The sequence below is a fragment of the Rhinichthys klamathensis genome, unplaced genomic scaffold, assembly GCF_029890125.1.
Source record: "Rhinichthys klamathensis goyatoka isolate OS25496 unplaced genomic scaffold, OSU_Roscu_1.1 h1tg000462l_1, whole genome shotgun sequence".
NCBI classification, from domain to species: domain Eukaryota; kingdom Metazoa; phylum Chordata; class Actinopteri; order Cypriniformes; family Leuciscidae; genus Rhinichthys; species Rhinichthys klamathensis.
The window spans coordinates 952501-970000 of NW_026606951.1; the positions used below are offsets into that span (position 1 = coordinate 952501).

General features: G+C 45.7%; 1 protein-coding gene across 1 annotated transcript in view; it reads left to right on the top strand.

Annotated features, from left to right (window-relative positions):
* The window catches only part of LOC130071823 (ribosome quality control complex subunit NEMF-like), a 46056-nt gene that overhangs the window by 15405 nt on the left and 13151 nt on the right, over window positions 1-17500 (top strand). Inside the window, exons 11-15 of the mRNA XM_056236713.1 lie at window positions 9900-10040; window positions 13973-14181; window positions 14415-14606; window positions 16467-16529; window positions 16607-16696. Coding sequence (XP_056092688.1) covers window positions 9900-10040; window positions 13973-14181; window positions 14415-14606; window positions 16467-16529; window positions 16607-16696 — 695 coding nt within the window. The remainder of the gene's footprint in view (window positions 1-9899; window positions 10041-13972; window positions 14182-14414; window positions 14607-16466; window positions 16530-16606; window positions 16697-17500) is intronic.

Genomic DNA, 17500 nt, shown 5'->3' on the forward strand with positions numbered 1-17500 from the left:
GAGGTTAGGTTATGCTCTGGAAAGGGTGTCAGCTATGACATTATCTTTTCCTCGAATGTGTTGAATCTCAAGGTGGAAAGGTTGTAAAATGAGACTCCATCGCATAAGTCGCTGATTTCGATTTCTCATTTGATTCAAGAAAACCAACGGATTATGATCCGTATAGATGATAATCGGTGCAGCGATGGACCCTAGGTATACCTCAAAATGTTGCACGGCCAACACTAGGGCGAGAGCTTCCTTCTCAATGGTAGAGTATACCTGTTGATGTCGATTAAACTTTTTTGAAAAGTAACTTACAGGATGTAGAACCTTGTTCGAATCCTCCTGTAAGAGGACAGCACCCGCACCACAAGCACTTGCATCGATTGCAAGGCTAAAAGATTTCTCAAAATCCGGGGCTGTTAAAACAGGGGCACACGCCAACAACGCTTTACAATTATCAAAAGCTTGTTGACAGAGCTCAGACCACTGAAAAGTCAACTTTGGACTCAATAAATCGGTAAGAGGGGAGACCACACTGGCGAAATTTTCACAGAAGCCCCGGTAATATCCCACCATACCGAGAAACCGTCGCAATTCACGACGAGTGGTGGGTACGGGAAAATCACAAATGGCTTCAACCTTGGTCTCAATAGGCTTTACACAACCGTTTCCCACGACTTTACCTAAGTAGGTAACGGTTGCCTTCGCGAATTCCGATTTAGCGAGGTTTATGGTCAGATTAGCCTTTGCTAAACGAGAAAACAATTCCTTAATCTGGTTAAGATGTTCAGACCAGGAGGAATTATACAACACCACGTCGTCAAGATATGCCTCACATCCTGACATTCCATACAGTATACGATTTACGAGACGCTGGAACGTCGCGGGTGCATTTCGCACTCCGAAAGGCATAACCGTATACTGCAGGAAAGCATCAGGTGTGACGAAGGCGGATAATTCCTTCGCTCGACAAGTCAGCGGCACCTGCCAATATCCCTTTAGGAGATCGAACTTACTAACATATCGAGCAGAGCCAACATGATCGACGCAGTCATCAACTCGAGGCAAAGGGGAGCAATCCGGCTTAGTAACAGAATTTAGTTTTCGATAATCTGTGCAGAATCGATATGAGCCATCAGATTTATTTACCAGAACACAAGGGGAACTCCATGAACTGAAACTACATTCAGCCAGATCATGAGCAAGTAGATAGTTCACCTCTTGTTTCAGCAAATCTCTTTTAAAAGGATTGACTCGATATGCGTTCTGTTTAACAGGACATGAGGCTCCTACGTCGATATCATGTTCTATGATAGATGTACGACCAGGAACATCACGGAAAAGAGAGGGAAATGACATCACCAACTCAGTGACATCACTCCTCTCCTTCTCTGTCAGATAAGAAAGATGAGAGGACAGATTAAGAAGAATCTCAGAGTTCTTAAGTCGCCCGTCGACTTTTCCTCGAGAAAGAAAACTCTCATCCTCATCAGCATTCTCCAAAGAATCCTTACTCGGGCTACGAAAGGAAGATGACAATTCTGGAAAAGAATCACAAGAGTTTACCACATTAACAGTAACGGGACGAACAGGAGCTATGTACAATTTCAACAGATTACTGTGACATACTTGTACCTTCTTCCTCCGATCAGGAGTATTCAACAGATAGTTATTATCAGAAAGACGTTTAACTATCTTGTAAGGGCCTGTAAATTTAGCCTGAAATGGATTTGCAGCTAGAGACAATAAAGCCAATACTTGTTCATCCACCTGAAATTCTCTTAATTTAGCTTTCTTGTCAAAGCGTTGTTGCATTTTTATTTGAGACTTACTCAATTTCTTTTTAGCAAGAGCTCGTGCCTCATATAATCTACGCCGGAATCCACTCACATAATCTGAAATATTTCCAGAAGGTTTAGACATTCGCCACTCCTCAGCTAACACAGTTGTAGGTCCTCGCACTACATGTCCGAACACTAATTCATTTGGGCTAAACCCAAGACTTTCTTGGATTACCTCACGGATCGCTAACAACATCCATGGCAGACCTTCTTCCCAATCCGCATCGAGTTCCACACAATATGACCTCAAAAGGGACTTCAGGGTTTGATGAAACCTTTCAAGGACTCCTTGACTCTGTGGATGATAAGCACTAGAAATATTGTGTTTCACTCGAAGTTGACGCAGGGCTTTTGAGAACTGTTTTGACATAAAGTTCGAACCCTGATCAGATTGAATGACTTTAGGTATTCCAAAGGTCGACATGAAATTAGTGAGAGCCTTCAAGACAGATTTAGTAGTAATGGACCTTAACGGATAAGCAGCCGGATAACGAGTAGTCTGACACATAATGGTTAAAAGGTATTGGTGACCAGTCTTGGACCGAGGCAAAGGACCAACACAGTCAACTACCAAATACTCAAAAGGAGTGGAACCGACGGAAATAGGTTGCAACGGAGCAACAGGTAACTTTTGATTTGGCTTACCGGTGATCTGGCATGTATGACAAGATCGAATATGTTTTGCCACATCTCGTTTCACCTTCGGCCAATAGAACTGTCGTAAGACTCGATCGTACGTTTTACGAACTCCGGTATGACCAGCAAGTCCTTGATGAGCTAAATGCAACACGGATTCCCTCATCGTAAAAGGAACCACAATCTGAATTTTAGGTTCAGGAGAAACATCTTCATGCAACACCACTTTCCGACAAAGCAGACCATCATCAAGAAAGTACGAAGAAGACTGAGGATCAGAACACTTCTTAGACCCTACTTCAGAGAATAAGGTTTTAAGACTGTCGTCGCTCTGTTGAGCTCTAATCAAATCCTCTCGAGAAATCTGGAACAAAGAAGTCAGAGAACAATCAACATCAGAGAGATCAACATTGGTTTTCTCAAGAGTGGACAGAACCTCTAATGTATCGTTAGATTCATGTCGCAACACTGTCGATTCTTTCTGGTCAGAAGACAACGAAGAACAGGACTTCAGGTCTCCTTGCTCAGGACTCTTGGATACATCCGATCCTGAATCACCTGTATGAACAGTATAGAAGAAGGTATCATGCAGTGGAACTTCAACTTGATTTTCAGATAATGGTTTAGCCATTGATCGAGTAACTGCACAAGCTGGAAACAAATCAGGAAATTCTCTACAATTTCCAACATCAGATTTCCTAGGTGTAGATGCTATTATGGGTGGAGCTGCCCCTTCACTCCAACCCCAAACATTCCCACCAGCTAAATCATTTCCCAGAATAAATGTAATCCCAGGGACTGGAAGTGCAGAACGAACACCAACTACTACATCACCAGATACAATGGCAGAGGAAAGATGGATTCGATGCAAAGGCACTTCAACAAACCCCATCTCAAAACCTCGCACTAACACATGAGTTCCAGTAGCGGTTTCAGAAGTCAAGGGTAAAATTCCCTCTAACAGAAACGACTGCGCAGCCCCTGTATCTCGAAGAAGACGTATTGGCACCGTTTCATTTGAACCAGGCAATGACACATTTCCTTCTGTGATAAAAGGTGTATAATCAACAGAAGAAATTGTACACTGATCAACAGATTTATCACCAGAACTGGACAAATGACGATCTTTCTCATCACGAGTGTCAATAGTAAATGGTGAGGTAGAAACCAAAGCAACAGGTTTCGACAATCTCTCTTTCCTCTTGAGTATCTGACAGTCAGATATTTTATGACCAGGCTTTTTACAATAAAAGCAAACCATGTCTCGTGAGACTACAGGTTTACTAGAATGTTCAGCAGCTGTTGTCTTACTATTCCTACTCATCACAGGAGACTTTGTCTTAGGTTGAACGCAAAACTTAGACTTACTCATATTGTTGGTTTTAAGACCGACTGAACTGAATGACTCACAATGGGTTAATACGAATTCATCAGCCATGATAGCAGCTTCTGAAAGTGTATTCACCTTGTGTTCAGTGAGATGCGTAGCTACAGCATGAGGAACACAATGTTTAAACTCCTCCAAGAGCACTAATTCTCTTAACTGCTCTCTAGTTGTAACCTTCATTGAAGTGCACCAACGATCAAATAAGTTCTCTTTTTCTCTTGCAAACTCAACATGAGTACATTCATCAGCTTTACTCAAAGTCCTAAATTTCTGACGATATGCCTCAGGCACGAGTTCATATGCATGTAACACAGCAGACTTCACAACATCATACTCACCACTCTGTTCCAGTGAGAGTGCAGAATAAACTTCCTGAGCTTTACCTGTGAACACACACTGTAATAATAAAGTCCAAAAGCTTTTCGGCCATTTCATGGATAAAGCAACACGTTCAAAGTGATAGAAATATTTATCCACTTCCTTTTCAGAAAATGGCGGCACTAATCTCATATTTCTGTGAACATCAAACACAGGTTCACCTGCATTCGCATGCTGTTGTGGAACAGGAGGCACATTCGCTTGTGAAGCTTCAGCCGTCTTTGCTGCTAATTCTAACTCCAACTTTTTTATCTCAAATGCTCTCTCGTCACGTTCCTTCTCTAACTGAAGCGTTCTCTCTTCTAAATCAAGCTCCATTCTTCGCATAGCTAACTGATGATTTAATTTCCTCTCTTCAAATTCTCTTTCTACCGCTCGCTCTTTCATAGCGCGATCATCTCGTTCAGCACGAATTTTCGCGGCATCTAAACACAATTGCTTCTCTTGCAAAGACAATTCAGGAAATTTCGTCTCACTTTCACTATAAACCTCAGCAGGAGTAGACACAAACGATTCACTCGGAGTGATTAGCTCTGTGCTTACCTCTATAACTCCTCTATCAACAAGTGACCGCTTCAAAGTAGTCACCATAGTCTCCCTCAGCCTCTTCTCTTGAGAAGTAAAATCGACACTGAAGCGTTCGGCGATTTGCACCAACTGCTCCTTTGTACAACTCTCAAGCAAAGCTTCTGATGGACACGCAAAGAAATCCTCGACCACCGAAGACATTTCGTTCGTATGTTTTATACACAATAACACAATCGAACCTACTAGCTAACACACGTGAGACGCTGTTTACTCAAAATACAATTCCCAGCCACAGCTTCAAAAAGGAACTACGTCACCGTATACGCAACCTCATTCACAAAATTTTCAAAGACTTCCCACAAGTCAAAACACAGTGTAAGCGTAAAATAAACTGCACTATACACGCAATCTCAACGATTTTCCCTTTTTTTTTTTTTTGTAGAATGGATTTACCACTTATAATATAAGAGAACTCCAGCTCCTAACTCAGAAAAACAATAACTAAATCCTACCTGGTCTTCAGAGATGTACCGGGCTCGAGGCGACATTAAACGCTGAACTCCGCAACTATCAGTCAAACTGAAAGTCCGGAAGCGTACCCCCTACAGAGAGTTAATCTCCACCCAGGATAACCTCCAAAAACAAGAAAGGCAAAATAACAAAACAAAACAACAAACAGTGCTCCGACGGAAGGATTGTATTCACAATCCAGCTGGAAACACTCTAACTCACCAGAGTTCTCATTTATAAAGGTAACCATTCACAAAAACATACACACATACAACCCATACTTACCAACGTTTCCTACCCCAATAGGATCGCGGACGAGACTCCAATTTATGTTACGGCCAGCTCGTTTCGGCCGTACATAAAGTAAACAAGTACACCGAAAATGACTTGCAAGATTTTATTCGTCCTCAAAAATCACAATAAACTGAATATAACAAAGTCTAGGGTTTCAAATCAAAAGGGTCAAAATCATAATCCGGTTGGGGAGTAAAAGAAGGTTGGTATGGGCTGTAAATCAAAAGGTTCGAATGACTTCGCCAGAGGCTGTCAGTCCCCCTGGACGAAGTGAAGATGAGATGTTCAATCCAAGGTTTTATCCTCTTCATAATCAAAGATGATCGGAGGAAGCAGGTGTGTGCGATCTCCCACGCTCTCTCAGAGCAACACCGCCACCAGCAGGCGAGCAAGCAGAACACAGGGTCGTAACAACACACACACCCAGAGGAGTGAGTAGTAAACACACACACACACTTAGAGGAGTGAGTAGTTAACACACACACACACCCGGAGGAGTGAGTAGTGAACACACACACACACCCAGAGGAGTGAGTAGTGAACACACACACACACTCGGAGGAGTGAGTAGTGAACACACACACACACACACACACACAGAGGAGTGAGTAGTGAACACACACACACCCAGAGGAGTGAGTAGTGAACACACACACACACACTTAGAGGAGTGAGTAGTGAACACACACACACACACACACAGAGGAGTGAGTAGTGAACACACCCGGAGGAGTGAGTAGTGAACACACACACACACACACAGAGGAGTGAGTAGTGAACACACCCGGAGGAGTGAGTAGTGAACACACACACACACACACAGAGGAGTGAGTAGTGAACACACCCGGAGGAGTGAGTAGTGAACACACACACACACACCCGGAGGAGTGAGTAGTGAACACACACACACACCCGGAGGAGTGAGTAGTGAACACACACACACCCGGAGGAGTGAGTAGTGAACACACACACACACACACACACCCGGAGGAGTGAGTAGTGAACACACACACACACCCGGAGGAGTGAGTAGTGAACACACACACACACACACCCGGAGGAGTGAGTAGTGAACACACACACACACACCCGGAGGAGTGAGTAGTGAACACACACACACCCAGAGGAGTGAGTAGTGAACACACACACACACACTTAGAGGAGTGAGTAGTGAACACACACACACACCCGGAGGAGTGAGTAGTGAACACACACACACACCCGGAGGAGTGAGTAGTGAACACACACACACACTCGGAGGAGTGAGTAGTGAACACACACACACACACACACAGAGGAGTGAGTAGTGAACACACACACACACACACTTAGAGGAGTGAGTAGTGAACACACACACACACCCGGAGGAGTGAGTAGTGAACACACACACACACACACACCCGGAGGATTTAGTAGTGAACACACACACACACACACTTAGAGGAGTGAGTAGTGAACACACACACACACACTAGGGCTGCACGATTAATCGAATTTTAATCACGATCGCGATTTTGGCTTCCCACGATCAAATTCGCGTGACCGAGCGATATTTAAAATGCATCATTACATTCACAGAACACTCCGTATCAAAGGGTTTTTTTTTTTTGTAAAGCCAATCTAGCGCTCCGTAAACCACTGTCTGATCACGTGCCTCCATGAGCCCGAGTGCGCGAGAGAGACCGTCTGCGAGCGAGCGACAGTGCACGAGAGACCGAGTGTCCAAGAGCGCGCTCGAAAGTGCGCGAGAGATACCGAGTGTGTCTGCGTACGAGCGACAGCGCGCGAGAGAGACCGATTGTGTCTGCGCGCGAGAGAGACCGAGTGACGGTGCGCGTGAGAGACCGAGTGTGAGCATTAGTAAATTGGTACATACATACTACATATTAATATGGCATGAAAGTTCGATTAATGGACTCCAATAATCAGTACTACAAACTCTTGTTTTGAACTATTGTTTAATAAGTAGAAATAATTCAAGCACATACACTTTGGAGGATTAAATAAGATTCAATTTATGCAGTAAGACTAATCACTGACACTGTACCACAACATTTTACATTTCTTAAGCGTCAAATAACAATGACTCTGAATTTCATCCATTAATCGAACTTCCATAGTGCTAAGTGCTTAGTTCTGCCTTGAAATGTTCTCATTTGGTTACATTCTGTTATGGAATATTTGTTTTTTATTGATTGTATATTTTGTGCGTTTTATTCACATCCATTATGCAGGTACAATGCAAGTTTATATTTTTATTTTATATTTACACAATGTAAAATAGTGCCCTGTTGAAGTTTTGCTACATTTTCTTTATTGATTTATTTGTTTTTATTTATTCTTTAAGAGATGCACTGAATTTTGGTGAATAAGAGGACCTGTTTTATTTTGATGCACATAGTTGTACATTAGCAGGAATGTAGCATAATGTGAAAGCAGTTATAATTAGCCTATGTGACAATAACATTTGTTTTGGTTAAAATCAACAAATAATCGTGATAATTAATCGTGATCTCAATATTGATAAAAATAATCGTGATTATCATTTTGGCCCAAATCGTGCAGCCCTAACACACACACACACACACACACAGAGGAGTGAGTAGTGAACACACACACACACACACACACTCGGAGGAGTGAGTAGTGAACACACACACACACACACACACACACACACAGAGGAGTGAGTAGTGAACACACACACACCCAGAGGAGTGAGTAGTGAACACACACACACACTTAGAGGAGTGAGTAGTGAACATACACACACACACACACACACCCGGAGGAGTGAGTAGTGAACATACACACACCCAGAGGAGTGAGTAGTGAACACACACACACACTTAGAGGAGTGAGTAGTGAACACACACACACTCGGAGGAGTGAGTAGTGAACACACACACACACACACTTAGAGGAGTGAGTAGTGAACACACACACACACACACCCGGAGGAGTGAGTAGTGAACACACACACACACACTCGGAGGAGTGAGTAGTGAACACACACACACACTCGGAGGAGTGAGTAGTGAACACACACACACACACTTAGAGGAGTGAGTAGTGAACACACACACACACACACCCGGAGGAGTGAGTAGTGAACACACACACACACACTCGGAGGAGTGAGTAGTGAACACACACACACACTTAGAGGAGTGAGTAGTGAACACACACACACACACACCCGGAGGAGTGAGTAGTGAACACACACACACACACTCGGAGGAGTGAGTAGTGAACACACACACACACCCGGAGGAGTGAGTAGTGAACACACACACACACACACACCCGGAGGAGTGAGTAGTGAACACACACACACACACACACACCCGGAGGAGTGAGTAGTGAACACACACACACACACACACACCCGGAGGAGTGAGTAGTGAACACACACACACACACACCCGGAGGAGTGAGTAGTGAACACACACACACACTCGGAGGAGTGAGTAGTGAACACACACACACACACACACCCGGAGGAGTGAGTAGTGAACACACACACACACACACACCCGGAGGAGTGAGTAGTGAACACACACACACACACACACACCCGGAGGAGTGAGTAGTGAACACACACACACACACACACCCGGAGGAGTGAGTAGTGAACACACACACACACACACACACCCGGAGGAGTGAGTAGTGAACACACACACACACACACACACCCGGAGGAGTGAGTAGTGAACACACACACACACACACCCGGAGGAGTGAGTAGTGAACACACACACACACTCGGAGGAGTGAGTAGTGAACACACACACACACACACACCCGGAGGAGTGAGTAGTGAACACACACACACACACACACCCGGAGGAGTGAGTAGTGAACACACACACACACACACACACACACCCGGAGGAGTGAGTAGTGAACACACACACACACACACACCCGGAGGAGTGAGTAGTGAACACACACACACACACGCGCTGACCATCGACTGAGAATAAGAGCATCATAAACACAGAACTGAGTTTTTCTCTAGTCCTGCCCTGATGAAGCTGTTCCTCGTAACTGATGCTTACGTCTATTCCACAAGACACAGTAATAACTGCACTGACACACATGACCCTGACCGTGTGTGTGTGTGTGTGTGTGTGTGTGTGAAGCTGAGATCCGAGGGACTCAAACACAACTATTACAGAAGCAAAGGTGTTATGAAGAGCCAGGAGGATGGAATAGAATAGAAATTATTATTATTTTGTCTTGTGAAAAATCTCTTACAGTATCTTCTGAAGGGCAAGTACTAAATAAAAATAACATTGTGTTAATGTGTGTGTGGACATCTCTGCCGGGTTCAGGCGGTGGATGAGTTCTTCTCTAAGATGGAGGGCCAGAAGCTGGACATGAAGGCGCTTCAGCAGGAGAAGCAGGCGCTGAAGAAGCTGGAGAACGTGCGGCGAGACCATGAGCAGCGGCTGGAGGCTCTTCATCAGGCGCAGGCCAGTCCTCACACACACACACACACTCACCACACCTCACACACACACTCACCTCACACACACACCACACCTCACACACACACACACACACACCACACCTCACACTCACCTCACACACACACTCACCTCACACACACACACACACTCACCTCACACACACCACACCTCACCTCACACACACACACACACACACTCACCTCACACACACACACACACACACACACACACACTCACCTCTCACACACACACACACACACTCAACTCACACACACCACACCTCACACACACACACATCTCACCTCACCCACATCTCACCTCACACACACACACACACACACACCACACCTCACACACACACTCACCTCACACACACACACACACTCACCTCACACACACCACACCTCACCTCACACACACACACACACACACTCACCTCACACACACACACACACACACACACTCACCTCTCACACACACACACACACACTCAACTCACACACACCACACCTCACACACACACACATCTCACCTCACCCACATCTCACCTCACACACACACACACACACACACCACACCTCACACACACACACCACACCTCACACACACATGTTGTGTTTTCATGTTTTATGGGGACTTTCCATAGACATAATGATTTTTATACTGTACAGACTGTATATTCTATTCCCTTACACTAACCCTATCCCTAAACCTACCCATCACAGGAAACATTCTGCATTTTTACATTTTCAAACAACATCACTTAGTATGATTTATAAGCTGATTTCCTCATGGGGACCAAAAAATGTCCCCACACGAACAAGGATTTCGGATATTGCCATCCTTGTGGGGACATTTTGTCCCCATAACGTAGGGTTTACCAGGCCACACACACACACACACACACACACACACACACACTCACCTCACACACACACACTCACCTCACACACACCACACCTCACACACACACACACACACACACACACACACTCACCTCACACACACACACTCACCTCACACACACCACACCTCACCTCACACACACACACACACACACTCACCTCACACACACACACACACACACACACTCACCTCTCACACACACACACACACACTCAACTCACACACACCACACCTCACACACACACACATCTCACCTCACCCACATCTCACCTCACACACACACACACACACACACCACACCTCACACACACACACCACACCTCACACACACATGTTGTGTTTTCATGTTTTATGGGGACTTTCCATAGACATAATGATTTTTATACTGTACAGACTGTATATTCTATTCCCTTACACTAACCCTATCCCTAAACCTACCCATCACAGGAAACATTCTGCATTTTTACATTTTCAAACAACATCACTTAGTATGATTTATAAGCTGATTTCCTCATGGGGACCAAAAAATGTCCCCACACGAACAAGGATTTCGGATATTGCCATCCTTGTGGGGACATTTTGTCCCCATAACGTAGGGTTTACCAGGCCACACACACACACACACACACACACACACACACACACACTCACCTCACACACACACACTCACCTCACACACACCACACCTCACACACACACACACACACACACACACACACTCACCTCACACACACACACTCACCTCACACACACCACACCTCACACACACACACACACATCTCACCTCACACACATCTCACCTCACACACACACACTCACCTCACACACACACACACACTCACCTCACACACACCACACCTCACCTCACACACACACACACACACTCACCTCACACACACACACACACTCACCTCACACACACCACACCTCACCTCACACACACACACACACACACTCACCTCACACACACACACACACACACACACTCACCTCTCACACACACACACACACACTCAACTCACACACACCACACCTCACACACACACACATCTCACCTCACCCACATCTCACCTCACACACACACACACACACACACCACACCTCACACACACACACCACACCTCACACACACATGTTGTGTTTTCATGTTTTATGGGGACTTTCCATAGACATAATGATTTTTATACTGTACAGACTGTATATTCTATTCCCTTACACTAACCCTATCCCTAAACCTACCCATCACAGGAAACATTCTGCATTTTTACATTTTCAAACAACATCACTTAGTATGATTTATAAGCTGATTTCCTCATGGGGACCAAAAAATGTCCCCACACGAACAAGGATTTCGGATATTGCCATCCTTGTGGGGACATTTTGTCCCCATAACGTAGGGTTTACCAGGCCACACACACACACACACACACACACACACACACACTCACCTCACACACACACACTCACCTCACACACACCACACCTCACACACACACACACACACACACACACACACTCACCTCACACACACACACTCACCTCACACACACCACACCTCACACACACACACACACATCTCACCTCACACACATCTCACCTCACACACACACACTCACCTCACACACACACACATCTCACCTCACACACACACACACACTCACCTCACACACACACACATCTCACCTCACACACACACACTCACCTCACACACACACATCTCACCTCACACACACCTCACACACACACACTCTCACCTCACACACACCACACCTCACACACACCTCACACACACACACACACACCACACCTCACACACACAAACACATCTCACCTCACACACACCTCACCTCACACACACACACTCACCTCACACACACACACTCACCTCACACACACCACACCTCACACACACATCTCACCTCACACACACCACACCTCACACACACACACACACACACACTCACCTCACACACACTCACCTCACACACACCACACCTCACACACACACACACATCTCACCTCACACACATCTCACCTCACACACACACACACACACACACACTCACCTCACACACACACATCTCACCTCACACACATCTCACCTCACACACACACACACACTCACCTCACACACACACACACACACACACACACACACCTCACACACACACACACACACCTCACACACACACACTCACCTCACACACACACACACACATCTCACCTCACACACATCTCACCTGACACACACACACTCACCTCACACACACACACATCTCACCTCACACACACACACCACACCTCACACACACACACTCACCTCACACACACACACATCTCACCTCATACACATCTAACTCTGACTCAACATCCTTCATGAGTATAGACGCAACACATTTTTCAAAACATTTTGATTTCATTACAATCGAGGTTAAAGCTATGGGACGAAAGTCATTCTTTTGACGCGAGTGGTTCTGACACATAGACGTGACGGACTATAATGCGTTAACAGCTCGCTCAAGCACTGGGAGCTAAACCATTTAGTGCTTTGTAAGTAATCAGCAATATTTTAAAATGTATACGATGTTTAATAGGGAGCCAATGCAGTGTTGACAGAACCGGGCTTATATGGTCATACTTCCTGGTTCTGGTAAGAACTCGAGCTGCTGCGTTTTGGACCAGCTGGAGTTTGTTTATTAAGCGTGCAGGGCAACCACCCAGTAGAGCATTACAATAATCTAGCCTTGAGCTCATGAACGCATGAACTAATTGTTCCGCATTTGTCAATGAGAGCATATGGCGTAATTTAGACTTATTTTTAAGATGGAAGAATGCAGTTTTACAGATACTAGACACGTGACTTTCAAATGAAAGATTGGTATCAGAAGAGAAGAGAATATGTCTGCTGTATGAAGTCAGTCTGCTGAACATGCGCGTGTGTGTGTGTGCGTGCGTGTGTGTGTGTGCGTGCGTGTGTGTGTGTGTGTGTGTGCGTGTGTGTGTCTGTGCATGCGTGTGTGTGTGTGCAGGAGGTGGACCGGCTGAAGGGAGAGCTGGTGGAGATGAACCTGTCGACGGTGGAGCGCGCGCTGACGGTGGTGCGCAGTGCGCTGGCCAATCAGGTGGACTGGGCGGAGATCGGGCAGATCGTGAAGGAAGCTCAAGCGGCCGGAGATCCCGTGGCCTGCGCCATCAAAGAGCTGAAGCTGCAGAGCAATCACATGACCATGCTGCTGAGGTGACACACACACACACACACACGATCACATGACCATGCTGCTCAGGTGACACACACACACGATCACATGACCATGCTGCTGAGGTGACACACATCACATGACCATGCTGCTCAGGTGACACACACACACACACACACACGATCACATGACCATGCTGCTCAGGTGACACACACACACACACACGTGTGATCACATGACCACAGCGCTCGCTCGCTCCTCCTCTGTCCCTCAGAAACCCGTATGTGGCTCCAGAGGACGGAGAGCCGGGACACACGGACTCCAGCAGGACCTCTGAGGAACCAGCGCCGCTGAAGGGCAGGAAGAGCAAGAGCCGGGAGAGCGGGCCGAGAGGAAAACTGGACAGGGACAAACCGGTTCTGGTGGACGTGGATCTGAATCTCTCGGCCTACGCCAACGCAAAGAAGTGAGTGTTGGTGTGAACGCTGTGAATCCAATTTTCAATCTGGTTTCCGATCGCATCACAGCACAGAGACAGCGCTCATAAAGATAATAAACGATATTCGCTTAAAATGCTGATACAGGCAAATTATCAGTGCTGGTACTACTCGACCTCAGTGCTGCATTGACACTGTCGATCACGACATTACTTCTTGACACGCTGAAAAACTGGGTGGGGCTTTCTGGATAGTCCTAAAATGGTTCAGGTCATACTTAGAAGGAGAGGTTATTATGTGAGTATAGGAGACATAAGTCTGAGTGGACATCCATGACATGCGGAGTCCCTCAAGGCTCAATCTTGCACCACTCCTGTTCAACCTGTACATGCTCCCAATGAGCCAAATAATGAGAAAGAACCGAATCTCTTACCACAGCTATGCAGACGACACACAGCTCTACATACACACACACACACACACACACCACACACACACACACACACACACACACACACACACACACACACACACAGCTCTACTTAGCCCTATCGCCTAACGACTACAGCCCCATTGACTCCCTGTGCCAATGCATCGATGAAGTAAACGGTTGGATGTGCCAAAACTTTCTTCAGTTAAACAAAGGCAAAACTGAAGTCATTGCGTTGGAAACAAAGAGGAAGTTCTCAAGGTGAATGCATACCTTGACGCTAAGGGTCTAACAACTAAAAATCAAGTCAGGAATCTTGGTGTGTCTCTAGAGTCAGACCTTAGTTTCAGTAGTCATGTCAAAGCAATAACTAAATCAGCATACTATCATCTGAAAAATATTGCAAGAATTAGATGCTTTGTTTCCAATCAAGACTTAGAGAAACTTGTGCATGCTTTTATCACCAGCAGGGTGGATTATTGTAATGGACTCCTCACTGGCCTTCCTAAAAAGACCATAAGACAGTGGCAGCTCATACAGAACGCTGCTGCCAGAATCCTGAGCAGAACCAGAAAATATTAAAACATCACACCAGTCCTCAGGTCTTTACACTGGCTCCCAGTTACATTTAGGATTGATTTTAAAGTATTATTACTGGTATATAAATCATTCAATGGGCTAGGACCTCAATATATTGCAGATATGCTCACTGAATATAAACCTAACAGATCACTCAGATCATTAGGATCACATCAGCTAGAAATACCAAGGGTTCGCTCTAAGCATGGAGAGTCTGCTTTTAGCTATTATGCTGGACCAGCTTCCAGAGGAGATCAGATGCGCTCCTACAGTAGTCACTTTCAAATCCAGATTTAAAACACATCTGTTTAGCTATGCATTTACTGAATGAGCACTGTGCCACTGTCCGTCCGACTGTTTTTACTGTACTGGTTTTGTCTTTGTTTGTTTTCTAATTTCTAATTTATTTATTTTTATAATCTCTGGAAGAGATTTTGAAGGAGAGCGGGAGAGTCTTCACTCCGATGAGGCGAGTGAAGGAGTAAGTTATACTGCTGTATAAGAAGTCGCTGAGAGCGTGGTTAGGGGGAACGGCAGCAGACAAGCGCACACGAAGCGTGATCTGTGGGGGCCCCCGCTGGGCATTACTGGTGTAGCACCACCCCAGCAGAGTACGTCCCTGGGCTAGAGGTCCAGATGCACCGTAAACCGGCTCAATCTCTTCCATCTCAGATAGGGGTGGACCAGTACTACTTTATTTGATTTTTTATTCTAAACTGTTTTAATTATTCTTACTTGTTTTGATTATTTTAATTTCTTCTATGTAAAGCACTTTGAATTGCCATTGTGTATGAAATGTGCTATATAAATAAACTTGCCTTGCCTTGCTTGTGAGCTGATGCTGAGCAACTCGTTCACGGACGCATCCATCTCTCCACAGGTACTACGACTGCAAGAGAAGCGCCGCCAAGAAAGAGCAGAAAACCGTGAAGCGGCACAAAAGGTGAGAAGAGACGAGAGTGTGTTTATTATCGCCTGCGGCTTTGTTGAATGACTCTGTTTTTTTTGTCTTGATTCAAGGCCTTCAAAATCTGCTGAGAAAAAGACCAAACAGACACTGAAAGAAGTGCAGACGGTGACCAGCATTCAGAAGGCCAGGAAGGTGTACTGGTAAAGCAACGCGTGTGTGTGTGTGTGTGAGTGAGCGAGTGTGAGTGAGAGAGTGTGAGTGAGAGAGTGTGAGTGAGAGAGTGTGAGTGAGAGAGTGTGAGTGAGAGAGTGTGTGTGTGAGAGTGAGGGTGTGAGAGTGTGTGAGAGTGAGTGTGAGTGTGTGTGTGAGAGTGAGTGTGTGTGAGAGTGTGAGTGTGAGTGTTGTGTGAGAGTGTGAGTGTAAGAGTGAGTGTGAGTGTGAGAGTGTGTGTGTGAGTGTGAGAGTGTGAGTGAGAGAGTGTGTGTGAGAGTGTGAGTGTGAGTGTGTGTGTGTGTGTTTGTGTGTGAGAGAGAGAGTGTGTGTGTGTGTGAGAGTGAGGGTGAGGGTGTGAGTGTGAGAGTGAGTGTGAGAGTGAGTGTGAGAGTGAGTGTGAGAGTGAGTGTGAGAGTGAGTGTGAGTGTGAGTGTGAGAGGGAGAGTGAGAGTGAGTGTGAGAGTGAGTGTGAGAGTGAGTGTGAGAGTGAGTGTGAGAGTGAGAGGGAGTGTGAGTGTGAGTGTGAGTGTGAGAGTGAGTGTGAGAGTGAGTGTGAGAGTGAGAGTGAGTGTGAGAGTGAGTGTGAGTGTGAGTGTGAGAGTGAGTGTGAGAGTGAGTGTGAGAGTGAGAGGTTGAGTGTGAGAGTGAGAGTGAGGGTGTGTGAGAGTGAGAGTGTGTGTGAGAGTGTGAGTGTGAGAGTGTGAGTGTGAGAGTGTGAGTGTGAGAGTGAGTGTGTGTGTGTGAGAGAGAGAGAGAGAGAGTGACAGTGTGAGTGAGTGTGTGTGAGAGTG